At 57.1% G+C, this 10,851-nt stretch overlaps 2 protein-coding genes across 2 annotated transcripts in view; one reads left to right on the top strand and one right to left on the bottom strand.

Annotated features, from left to right (window-relative positions):
• Nucleotides 1-3,673: 3,673 nt before the first annotated feature.
• On the top strand, nucleotides 3,674-6,009 carry VOLCADRAFT_98715 (uncharacterized protein; the record flags this gene model as incomplete). The annotated part of the gene is made up of 4 exons (XM_002957596.1): nucleotides 3,674-3,700; nucleotides 3,841-3,921; nucleotides 4,202-4,557; nucleotides 5,838-6,009. 4 exons carry the CDS (start codon nucleotides 3,674-3,676, stop codon nucleotides 6,007-6,009), a joined length of 636 nt encoding a protein of 211 aa, XP_002957642.1.
• Nucleotides 6,010-9,259: 3,250 nt separating this feature from the next.
• VOLCADRAFT_102436 (uncharacterized protein) overlaps nucleotides 9,260-10,851 on the bottom strand; it is a gene marked incomplete at both ends in the record, with an annotated part of 4,319 nt that continues 2,727 nt past the window's right edge. The window contains 3 exons of the mRNA XM_002957568.1: nucleotides 9,260-9,391; nucleotides 9,612-9,773; nucleotides 10,362-10,393. Of these exons, the coding sequence (XP_002957614.1) occupies nucleotides 9,260-9,391; nucleotides 9,612-9,773; nucleotides 10,362-10,393 (326 nt within the window). The remainder of the gene's footprint in view (nucleotides 9,392-9,611; nucleotides 9,774-10,361; nucleotides 10,394-10,851) is intronic.

Raw genomic sequence — 10,851 nt, 5'->3', positions numbered from 1 at the left:
GCCAGGGGGGACGTGGACGTGCACGGGCGGGACTGCGGGCGGCAAACCCCCCCCCCCCGCAATGCAGCCCCGGCGACCGAAACCCCCACTGGAGGTCGCGAGAGGCGTCGTGGGGTGCTCGACTTTCTGGCAGCGGGTTCAGGGCTTTGTGGAGCTCTGCGTGTCCCGGCGCGGCTGGGACAGCGTGGGCCCCGACCATCCCATATTACCGGTGGTGGACGGTCGCCTGTGTTGCGTACACAGCCAGTAGGGCTAGGATAGGAAGGGGAGGGGAGGGGGAATAGGAGGGTTGCTAGGTGGGCTATCTGTTGCACCCATCGTTCCAGAAGCACCATAATTCAGTTTTTCCGGTAACTAATGCTCGACTAATGCTGGGCGGGGGGGGGGGATAGGCCCCGGAGGGTTCTTCTTTGTTGGGTCTGGGTGGAGGGCTTTTCGAGTGGGAGGGGGCTCGCCTCGCCACAGGTTGCGCCAGGCAGGGGCAGTGGGAGGGTTTTGAGAAGTCGCTGCTGTAGGTAGGGTTTGGAAGGAGTCACAGGCGAAGGGGGGGGGGCTGTAAGGCAGACTGGGTGACGCTGTGTGTGGGTTGTGCCTCGAGTGGTGGGGTGCTGCCTCGAGGCATTTCTATCCCCGTCGGTGAGCTGGTCGGTAGCTGCCAGCCTAGTCCGTGCCCGCCCCCCCCGTCACGTGCGCTCGAGAGGTGGTTAGCGCGAGTTTCTTGAACCCTGCCCGCTCCCCCTCCCCCGCAGCGGAGAATCGGGTGAGAGACCCGGTGAGCTTTCTAAGAGGGCCTCGTGCCTTAGTAGGGAGGGAGGGGGTAGGGTTTGTACAGGGTTTCAGGGTTTCCTGTGTCTCAGTGAACCCTCATCCCAAGAGCCGGATCAGGTCGGGGAGGGAGGGGAAAGACGAACCACACGCGATTGAAGCTGCTGCCAGGGCAAGATAGTAGCAAACGAAAAAACTGACCGAAAGGCGTCCGTGGCGACTGGGAGGGAGGGGAGTCTTAAGCCTGAAACACTCTCGTGTGACGAGGCCTCTTGACTCATGAGAGCGTGTGCGGGTGCGACGCCTCCCGCCCCCGGGGGGGGGAGAGCGGACCTGCGGCTTTCGGCTGCTTAGGGGGAGGGGACAGAGGCCCCTCTAGCGCCCCTCTCCCGTCCGTGGGAGAGAGCTTTAGGCGGTCTTTTCGCTGGGGCTGGGCAGCAGCCCCTAGCCTTGTCAGATACTTGTAAGCTACATACACACATACATACACACATACACATACACACACACGCCACACAGCACCCACCCAACCACCCACTCAGCCACTGGCTCCTACACTTCCCACCACCCTCGCGAAACCCCCTTCGTCACGTGCCCCGCGACAAGCTGGCCCTCCCGTACGGTTGTCGTACTTGTTGCAGTACCCTCTGTTGAAAAGGGATTCAAACACAGGTTGCCCGGCCTTCCTGAGCAGTGGCAAGGCGGCTGAGTAGTCATCGCGGGCCTCAGAGAAACGACCCAGCCGCTCCTTCAACATCGCCCGGGAAACAGCGTACTGCGGGTTCTGGAGCATCGTATAATGCCGTACGGAGAGGAGGTGTGTGGGAGAGGAGGTGGGGATGTGTTAAGGGGGAACAGCGCCTTCGTGGTGTGGCGTACATGTACGTATGTATGTATGTATGTATGTGTGTATGTATGTATGTATGTATGCATGTATGTATTCATTTGTGTGGAGTATGGGAGATTGTGTTTTACGGGGATGGAATCCCCAACCCCCGAAGTATAGACAGCTGCCCCCGACAGACGTACGTAGCTCCATCGGCGACCCCATGGCCCGACCGCGACCGCAATGGGCGTCACTCAACCGCTGAAAGCCGTACGGCTCATGTCATGTGCCGTACATACTTGCATTGCGCCACGTTGCATCGTGATAATCACGGCATCCCAACTAACAACAACAACAACACAAAACCCAGTTCGGTGTGCCCCGGTGTGGCTCCTCACCGGCCCCCTCCCTCCCCCCCCTCACCCCTGCACAGGGACTTTCCCCCGCCAGCCCTTTCCGGGGAGACACACACACACACACATACACACGCAAATACACACGCAAATACGCACACCAGGGACATCAATCTCCTCCCCCACCCCTCCCCCACCTCCGGCTCCTCCCTGGCCGCTTCAATGATGTCCTCCAGAGCCGCCTCCAGCTGCCCCAGAGACGCCAACACCCGGGAGCGCCCAGCGCGGTGAACGGCACAGTCCTTCAGCCGAACAACCTCGTTGTACCTGCCGTACGACAGGAGGCGAGGCGAGGGATCACGACCCCCTGACCCAGGGTCTCCCAAGTCGGCCTTCCGTGCCCAGCACCTGGCAGCTGACACCCTCTCCCATCCACACCCTCACACACAACCTCACACAGCAACATCGGCATCTGTGCCCCAGCTGCGACCAACTGCGACCAACCCATCCATTCGAACCGCTATACACAAACACACCTTTCCCCCCTCCTCCCCCTACCCCCTCCCCCTCCCCACTGATCACCATTCCAACGCTTCCTCCGGCCGTCCCCTGTGCAGGAAGAGGCAGTTGGCCAGGGCCAGGGAAAAGAGGTGGTTGTCGGGCCAGGCGGTGACGGAGTGGAGGAGGAGCTGCTCCGCATCCGCATGGCGGCCCTCAGATGTGGCCTTCTGAGCTCCGAAACCACCGGGAGAGGGGGGAGGGGGGGATTTAGGAGTGGGGAGGCGGAAAGGCACCGTGGTGATGAAAACAGCTGGTGTTGGTGCTGATGACAGTGGTGGTGATAAATGAAATCATTGCCGTGGTGGGTTGTTGTTGTTGTCATCGGCGGGTGATGTGGTGGTGATGATGCAAGTGGTGGGGAACGGTGCCGCGCATACCAGGATGTTCCCCCTGGCGGACAAGCCGTGGTGTTGCTAAGGAATATGCTAAGGGGTATATATCAATTAGGAGGGGTGCTGATCAAGATGGGCGGCTTGGATGGGGAATGCTGGTTGGGAGGGAGGCAGGGAAGGGGGTTTGGGAAGCGGGAAGGAAGCTGAAGTCGGCATGCTTTGCCACAGCAGCGGACAAGTCTCTGGAGCGAGCAGCCCCACCTTAGCCTCCTTATACGCCGCCTGCGCCTGCTCCCGTCTTGTTTTAACTTCAGTACGCTCTTTGTGTGCTGTAGGAGACCAGTAAAACACGTTTGGCCGGACATGGTGTTCCGTGAACTCCCACGGCATGGCTCAGCACAGCGGCAAAGAAAGGTTCAACATAATATATCCAGTTCAATCCTATGAAGAAGGCTTCCGCAGGGAGGCCGGTACAGACCCATCGTGGCAACTGTTTTGCGAAATCCAGCTACTGCTGTTTTTGCCTTGTTCCAGAGAAAATAACAGTAGTGGCAAGACAGGCACACGGCAATAGCGGGTGTGCCGATGCTTTGGCACATAGGTTTTGCAAAGCTCCGAAGCCGCCTGTGATGCGCCGGGAGTCCTTATGGCGTACATCAATGATAAAGGTCCCCTGTCTTAAGCAATGTACATATAGATCTCCAAAAGACTCTCATTTTGCGTTTCCTAGGTATATGTGTCGAGTTAGTGAATAGGACGCCATTGGAAAAAGCTGTGATAACACGGCATCAGCGTTTCCTTAGGTACTTCGTGAAATAAAGTAAGGTGATCAGAGAATGGCTTATACATCAAGAGCTTACGAGGTATGTTGTGCGTTACCAGTTAGCAAGGCTTGGCAAGACTTGGGCATCGAAGTTTCCAACCATAATGTAAACTTAACATTCTTGGCAATTCGTTTGCTCGTTTTCACGCCAAAGCTCCAAATGCACCTAAAATCCTGCAGCGCAACTGGAATTATGAGGCCGCCGATACCACCTTTGATGCACGCGTCGGCAAGATTTTAGCTGGTGGCCTAGATCTAAAGGTAACAGAACACTCCCTCGTCCAACCTGCCATCCTGTCGCCAACCATCCCCGTCCCGTTCATCTCGTCTCCCCCCTCTCTTACCTGCAATCCATACCAGCCCTCATCCTTCACGGCCATATGCCAATCTCCAGCCCTTTCTGCTTTCAGACCTCCATCCCACCCCAACACCTTCACCCCAGCTCCACCACCTACATTCTCAACCCCAGCCAAAACCCTACACCTCCTACCCCCCCCCCCACAAAAAACACCTAACCAACACTCCTGCCGTGGATCCGCAGGCGAGCCTCCGGGATAAGGCCCTCGAGGAGCTGGCTGCCAAACAGGAAGCTGACGCCGCCTACGAGCAGCGTGAGGCCGCGGCCGCCCGCGTCAACCTGAACGCCGCGACCTCTCCTTCAAAGGCCGGCGGCCGAGTGGACCCCCGTGGCTACGTGTGGGTGGACCCCAAGGGCCGTACACTGGGTCCCGTGGGGGATCAGACGGGGGCCGTTCCGGAGGGCGGCGGCAGCAGCCCGGCGGAGCAGGTGGCCCAGCTGTCGAGTCGGCGACCCAGGCTGACGGAGCGGCAGATGGCGGCCATGTCCATGAACACCTCTGAGCGGTCCATGGCGCTCTGGAAGAAGCTCAATCCGGGGTGAGGGAGGACGTGGGGATGGAGGGGGTGGTGGAGGGGGGGAGAGGTCGTGGGGATCGCCTTGGAGTCGTACCTGCAACGGTACCTGCTGACACAGCGTACGGCTGTGCACTGAGTGGTGATGGTGGTGGTGGTGGTGGTGGTGGTGGGCACTGCAGGGTGGTGGTGTGTGAGCATGTGGCGGTGGGGTGTGTGGGGGGGGGTGCCTGGGAGGGGGTTGTGCGGTTGTTAGGGGGGGTAGGGCGTAGCGGGAAGGGTACGAGGGAGGGCAACCCACACGGCTAGTCGGTTGCCTAGATGTGCGGAAGGCGGGAATGGGGTTAAAAGGGGGGGAGGGTAAATGGGGGGAATGCGACGACTTCACGAAGGACCCGGCGGAAGCGTGAGGGGTGAAGGAATGAGCCCGGTGGCGCCGCCCCACCCACCGGGAGCCCCAAAAGCAGCCCGGAGGGGGGTAGAAGGGGGGGAGGGGAAGGGACGGAGAGTGTAGTGAGTGGATGGGTGGGGGTGGGATGGGATGGTGAGGATGTTGCTCCTGATGTTGTTCATTGGGGGGCAGAGGGCGGTGGGGTGGGGGGCGGTAACTGCCAAAAGCGGGTGTGTTGCGTTTCCGGCGCCCGTCCACCCGCCCGTCTCTGCTCTAAGAGACAGCCACACTGGCACACAGGGGTCCCCCACCGGTACCTCCCGCGGCGCAGGTCATTTATAAATACATATACACATGCTTAATGCATACAAGCAAGCTCTCTGATACACATACATACATACATGTGCTGTGTGCTCCCGACCCTTGCGCTGTGTTTCGGCTTCGGACCCCGGCTCTCGCGGCCCACAGTATAATCTAAATCATACATACATACATACATACATACGTACATACAGACAGACAGTCGATATAGTTAAATTCGTGTACCGCCATCGGCATTTCCCTCATCGCTGCACTCAGATCATGAAAAAAAAAAACACCAACACTCACTCACACGCTCATGCATACATGCATACATACATACATACTGACCGACTTGTGCTGTGTGCTCCCGACCCTTGCGCTGTGTTTCGGCTTCGGCCCCCGGCTCTCGCGGCCCACAGTGTAATCTAAGTCATACATACATACATACATACATACATACATACATACATACATACATACATACATACATACATACATACATACATACATACATATATACATACATACATACATACATACATACATACATACATACATACATACATACATACATACATACACACCCTCCTTCCCCCCTCGCCTCCTGCAGCTGCGTCGAGGAAACCCAGCGCACCCCCAAGTCCACCTTCAAGGACCACTTCGGGCCCAAGGCGGACCTGCCCGAGGCGGACAAGGTGGATAAGACCTACCACTACCAGAAGACCGACTTCTCCGAGTACACGGAAGTCAAACTGAGGCTCATGAACCACCTCAAGTCGTAGTCCGGATGGGGTGTGCGGGGGCACCGGGGGGGGGTGCCTGGGTAGGCGATCGAAAGTGGGAGTGTCTTTTTGGCCGTAGGAGAGCGGACAGTATAGGTGGTGTGATTGGGGGCTGAGGAGGTTTTGGAGGTTGAGGAGGCGCTTTGACGTCTTGTTCGGAATTCGTCTTGGGGGGCGGTCAGGGGTTGAAGGGGGAGTGAACGCTTCACAGAACTGTGCTGCGTTGGGGGGGTGGGAAGGCGGTTTGTTGCGGGCTATGTATGTATGTATGTATGTATGTCCCTCAGGTAGTGACACAGGTTGTGTGTTTTTGTAAGGCAGTAGGTGTCACGGTAGAGGTGGCTGCATGTCGGTAGATCGCACTGCTGCTGACGACTGGGGGGTTTCCCACCCCCACCCCACCCCCCACCCCCGGGGGGGGGGCTGCAACCCTAGATGTGAATAAAATAAGTAGGCAGGTAGGTCGTGGTGATGATGATGTGGGAGCTGATGTGAGCCGGGGTGGGGAAGGACCTCAGGACTTTTAGGGGGTCCTGGAGGCGCAGCGAGGGGCGGCCACAATGCCATAAACCCCCCGACCCTCTCCCCCCCCCACCCCCCCTGAGGGCGTCACTCATCTCTGAGGGGATCCCTGGTTAGGAGGGGAAAACGCATATGTATATGTACCGCCATGTACGGATTTACGGCATGTGCATGGGTTTGCAATCAGACAGCCAGCAAAGCGTTCGTCTGTACGGCAGGGGGGTGCTGAAATAGAGCCACAGGGCCTTAGGGCAAGGTGAGGTGTTTTCTTTCTCTAACGTGTGCCGAGATGATGATGATGATGACGATGATGATGATGATGGTGCGGCCAACTTGTACTTAACGCTCCATCACAGAGCAGGTATGTTTGCACCATGCAGGTGGTTATCGATTCGGCACTACACGGGCGCTTCAATAAAAAAACGCGTTTTGTGGGCAGGTTCTATACTACATAATAGCTATATTGGCTCACCTTGTACGGCAGTGGCAACATTCTAATGGGTCTCGGTTTCTGTGCCTGTGGTGACGTATGCATGTTGTGTACGGCATGTACGACTGCCAAAAGCTGATTTGATCGTTTACCGCCCGACTGGCGGCACTGCATTAAACTCGGACTCTGTCTGTGTAGGAACACACACAATGACGTGGGGGCATGCATATATACGTATCGAACGAGTGCCAGATTTTGACTGGCTGGATGACTACTTCGGGCGTCTCGACTTACATAATGAGTTTTGTTGCATGAGCCTGACTCGAACGTGTGACATGCCGTGCCGATTGTACATAAGCGAGAGCGTGTGTCGTGACTCGTAAGGCCTGCCGGTGAGTGGTTGGTCCAACTCGATCGGCACGGGCGATAAACTCCTGGACCGGCGATGATGATGATGATGCCAACGCGGTAAATGATGACTGAGGCTTGGCGATTTCGCTGCGATTAGTTTGCGATTGTCTGTCTTGGCGATGAAGACGGTGTGGTGAGTGACTGTCACCACTTTTCCTTGGGACTCTTGGTCTGGTGGTGGTGGGTACGCGGTCGGAGTGCCCAAGGGGATGATGATGTGGCACCCGCAGATCGACAGTCACGTTGCTCTCCTCCCCGCCCCGCTCTCTCCCCCGTCCCTCCTCCCCCGCGAGCTCGTCTTTCACTGCTTTGTTTCTCCATACTCGTCCTCCACAGCCGCTGATAGCACCCACCCAGAGGCCGAACAAGGGAGGGGGGAACCCCGGCGCCTCTCCCCTCGACGGCGCGAATTGATGGCCGCGGTGTGCGGTAGGGCGCCGTAGGGCAGGAGAGAGAATGCAGGATGACGATGATGATGATGATGATCGGTGTCGGCCATATTGGTGACATGTGGGTGAGGGTGCTGAGGGGGGGGGGAAGTCGGTGGTGGTAGGGCGGGTGGGGGTGTTGGATATGACGCTAACTCAACACTTGGCGCGTAACACAATGGCAGGCCCTTCCGCTTTGTATTACCTTCGCGACTGCGACTGCAACACAAGCCACTTGGTTTCTAGACGTCTCGTGTTCTCAATAACTCTCGGCAGTTTGATGTTGTGTTACGAATACGAACCGAATAGAGCGAATAATGGAAAACCGCTGAGGAACCCAAACGCTGAAACATAAGACACCCAGTAAGGAGTATAGGCATCCGCTTAACGGACCTTTCCATCCCCTGGACCCAACCCCAGCCTCAATTTTCTCTCTCCATGGTACTCCCCTTCCCTTCCCTGTCCTCCTCAACACAAACACCACACACGTTCAAAATCAGGTCGGAGCACGTGTGTCTGTGTGTGTGTCATCTCTACCTGCCCCCCGCTGCGCTATCTCCTCTCGGCAGCTCCCCCCACCCCCCCACCCCATCTAGACAGGAGAGGGGGACAAAGAGTACATTAGTAAATCGCTGCCACGCGCCAGCCAGCCTGTCTGTCTGTCTATCAATTTACATGGCCCCCCTCTCCCAGCTTCGCAGCAGCACACTCCTAGCATCCACAATTTGAGCGCGTTCCGCCACGGACACCTCGACCTGATGTGGGGCCTGTCCTGGTCGCACAAAACACACACATGTTTCCCCCTACCCCGCCCTTCCCCCAGTCAGCCTCTCCCCCCCCGGCTCCTCCTTAGGGCCTCCAACAGGTCTCAATCGACCACCTCCACTACCGCTACTCCACCACCAACAACAACTGCGACCTGCTCGCTGCCGACACTGAACGCCCCTGTACGGAGCCCTCCAAGCCAACGGGCCTCACCCCCACTGCATCTCTGCACATGCAGCTCCTCCAAGCACTGATGCGAGATGTCCCAAAACAGTGAACGCGCACACACACACACTCTCACTCTCACATTCTCTCATACACACTCTCACAGGATGGAGCCCCCCCATACAAACATACATACACACACTCACAGAGATGGGCGAATGGCTACATATCGGAATTGGGACCTTGAAGTACCGGGATCAATACGCGGATGAGAAGCAACGCGGAACACTAAAGCGCGCATACACCGGAGTTCCGTGCCGTACTGCACGCCGTACAATGTCGTACCCGCCAGGCACCTCCAATCGACGTATACACAACCATAAGCGCCACCTTGCGCGCTGCGCCCCTCCCTCTCTCCCCAACCCCTCCCCGTCTCTCAACAATCTCTCCCTACATACATACACATACACACACGAGCCACTTCCTCTCCTCTCCTCCCCTCCCGTTCATACTGCCCTTCCCCCTTCCTTCACTCTAGCTTGGTGAGGATCTCCGCCCCCCCCTCAGTGATGAGGAGGGTGTGTTCAAACTGGGCAGCTAGCCCGCGGTCCTTGGTAACCACCGTCCAGTTGTCCCGCCACGTGTCGCACTTGGTCGCACCCTGTAGGAAATAACCGACAACCGAAACAACCAACCAACCAACCCGGGGGATAGAGGGTGAGGAAGACGGTTAATAAAGGGGCGTGGTGCGATGCTGGGCGCGTGGGTGTTGTAAAAGGGGCAATGGGAAAAACGCGCGCGCAAAAAGAACCTCCTCCTTCCCTCACCCCACAGTACCGTGTGTCCCAATCAATACACACGGCCAGTATGCACCCACCTACCTGCACGATCATGGGCTCGATGGTGAACGTCTCCCCGAGCTGCATGACCCCCGGCTGGCTGTTCTTGTAGTGGAATATGGTGGGGTGGCTGTGAAAGGACTGACCCACTCCGTGACCCACGTAGTCCCGAATGACGCCGTACTTGTGCTTGTCCGCAATATTCTGTTGGTATATTGTTCAGGATGATGATGTTGATGATGATGTTTGGGCGGGTGGGGGGAGGGAGGGAAGGGGGTTAGGGCGATTGGTGTTCTTGAGTGGGTGGAAGTCACGGGGTTTTGAGGTGGATAGGGTGATAGGAGATTGGTGTTCGTGGAAAAGGTGGCGGTGGCGGTGGCGGTGATGGGGAGGAGGAGGAGGGAGGGGCGCGAGGCGGGGTTTGGGGGTCCACACAACCCAAGCCAGTAAGCTCCACCACCGTCATATCCCCTCCCCCCGGCCCACACATTCACATACACATTAGCGGTTTAAGGTCCTGGGTTCGATTCCTGGGGAGACCCCCGAATTAGTCGGGAGCGCGAGATTATGGCTAGCTGCCGAGATGTGGAGTTGAGGTCACAGTTGATGGACCAGATTCGCACGCTGGATTGGTGGCGATTGCCGAACCCTCCGTCTCTTCGGATGTTCGGGTGAATGGATGAGGAGGGGTCCTAGACGGCTGGATCTGCCGCCTTGGACTTACAGTTCGTATGGCGAAGACAGTGTGGTAGTGGTGGATGGTGCTAAAAGGTGATAAATTGTAGAACTGACAATGTGATAAAGCGGCCCAGAAGCCTCCCACTCTGTAACATTACATTACATTACATTACATTACATTACATTACATTACATACACATACGTAATGTAATGTAATGTAATTACACATTACATTCACATTCACATACACATACACATATAACTCCAAAACCCTGAGCCCCCCACACCACATGCGGGTTGGATGTTCAGCGGAGTGTGTGCCTTTATTTCGCCATGTGCACTATCTGGCCGCTTCAGGTTGTCATGGGGGCCAGTCAGGGCCCCCGTCCCCTGCCCGCCCCTTTCTCCGTCATATGACTACATCACCGCGAGGACTCCTCCTTCACACGTCGCGGCTGGTTCGTTATTGCTTCCTTACTTCCGGCGTGTATCAGTCCATATCCTCCTTGACATCAGCTTTTCACTCCTTCACGTGGTTCGTCTTCCCCTTCCCCACTTCCTCCTCTCCCCCCTCCCCTCCCCTCCCCTCACGTGGTTCGTCTA

Source organism: Volvox carteri (genome assembly GCF_000143455.1).
Source record: "Volvox carteri f. nagariensis unplaced genomic scaffold VOLCAscaffold_76, whole genome shotgun sequence".
NCBI lineage: Eukaryota > Viridiplantae > Chlorophyta > Chlorophyceae > Chlamydomonadales > Volvocaceae > Volvox > Volvox carteri.
This window is presented reverse-complemented; position numbering and strand designations above follow the sequence as displayed.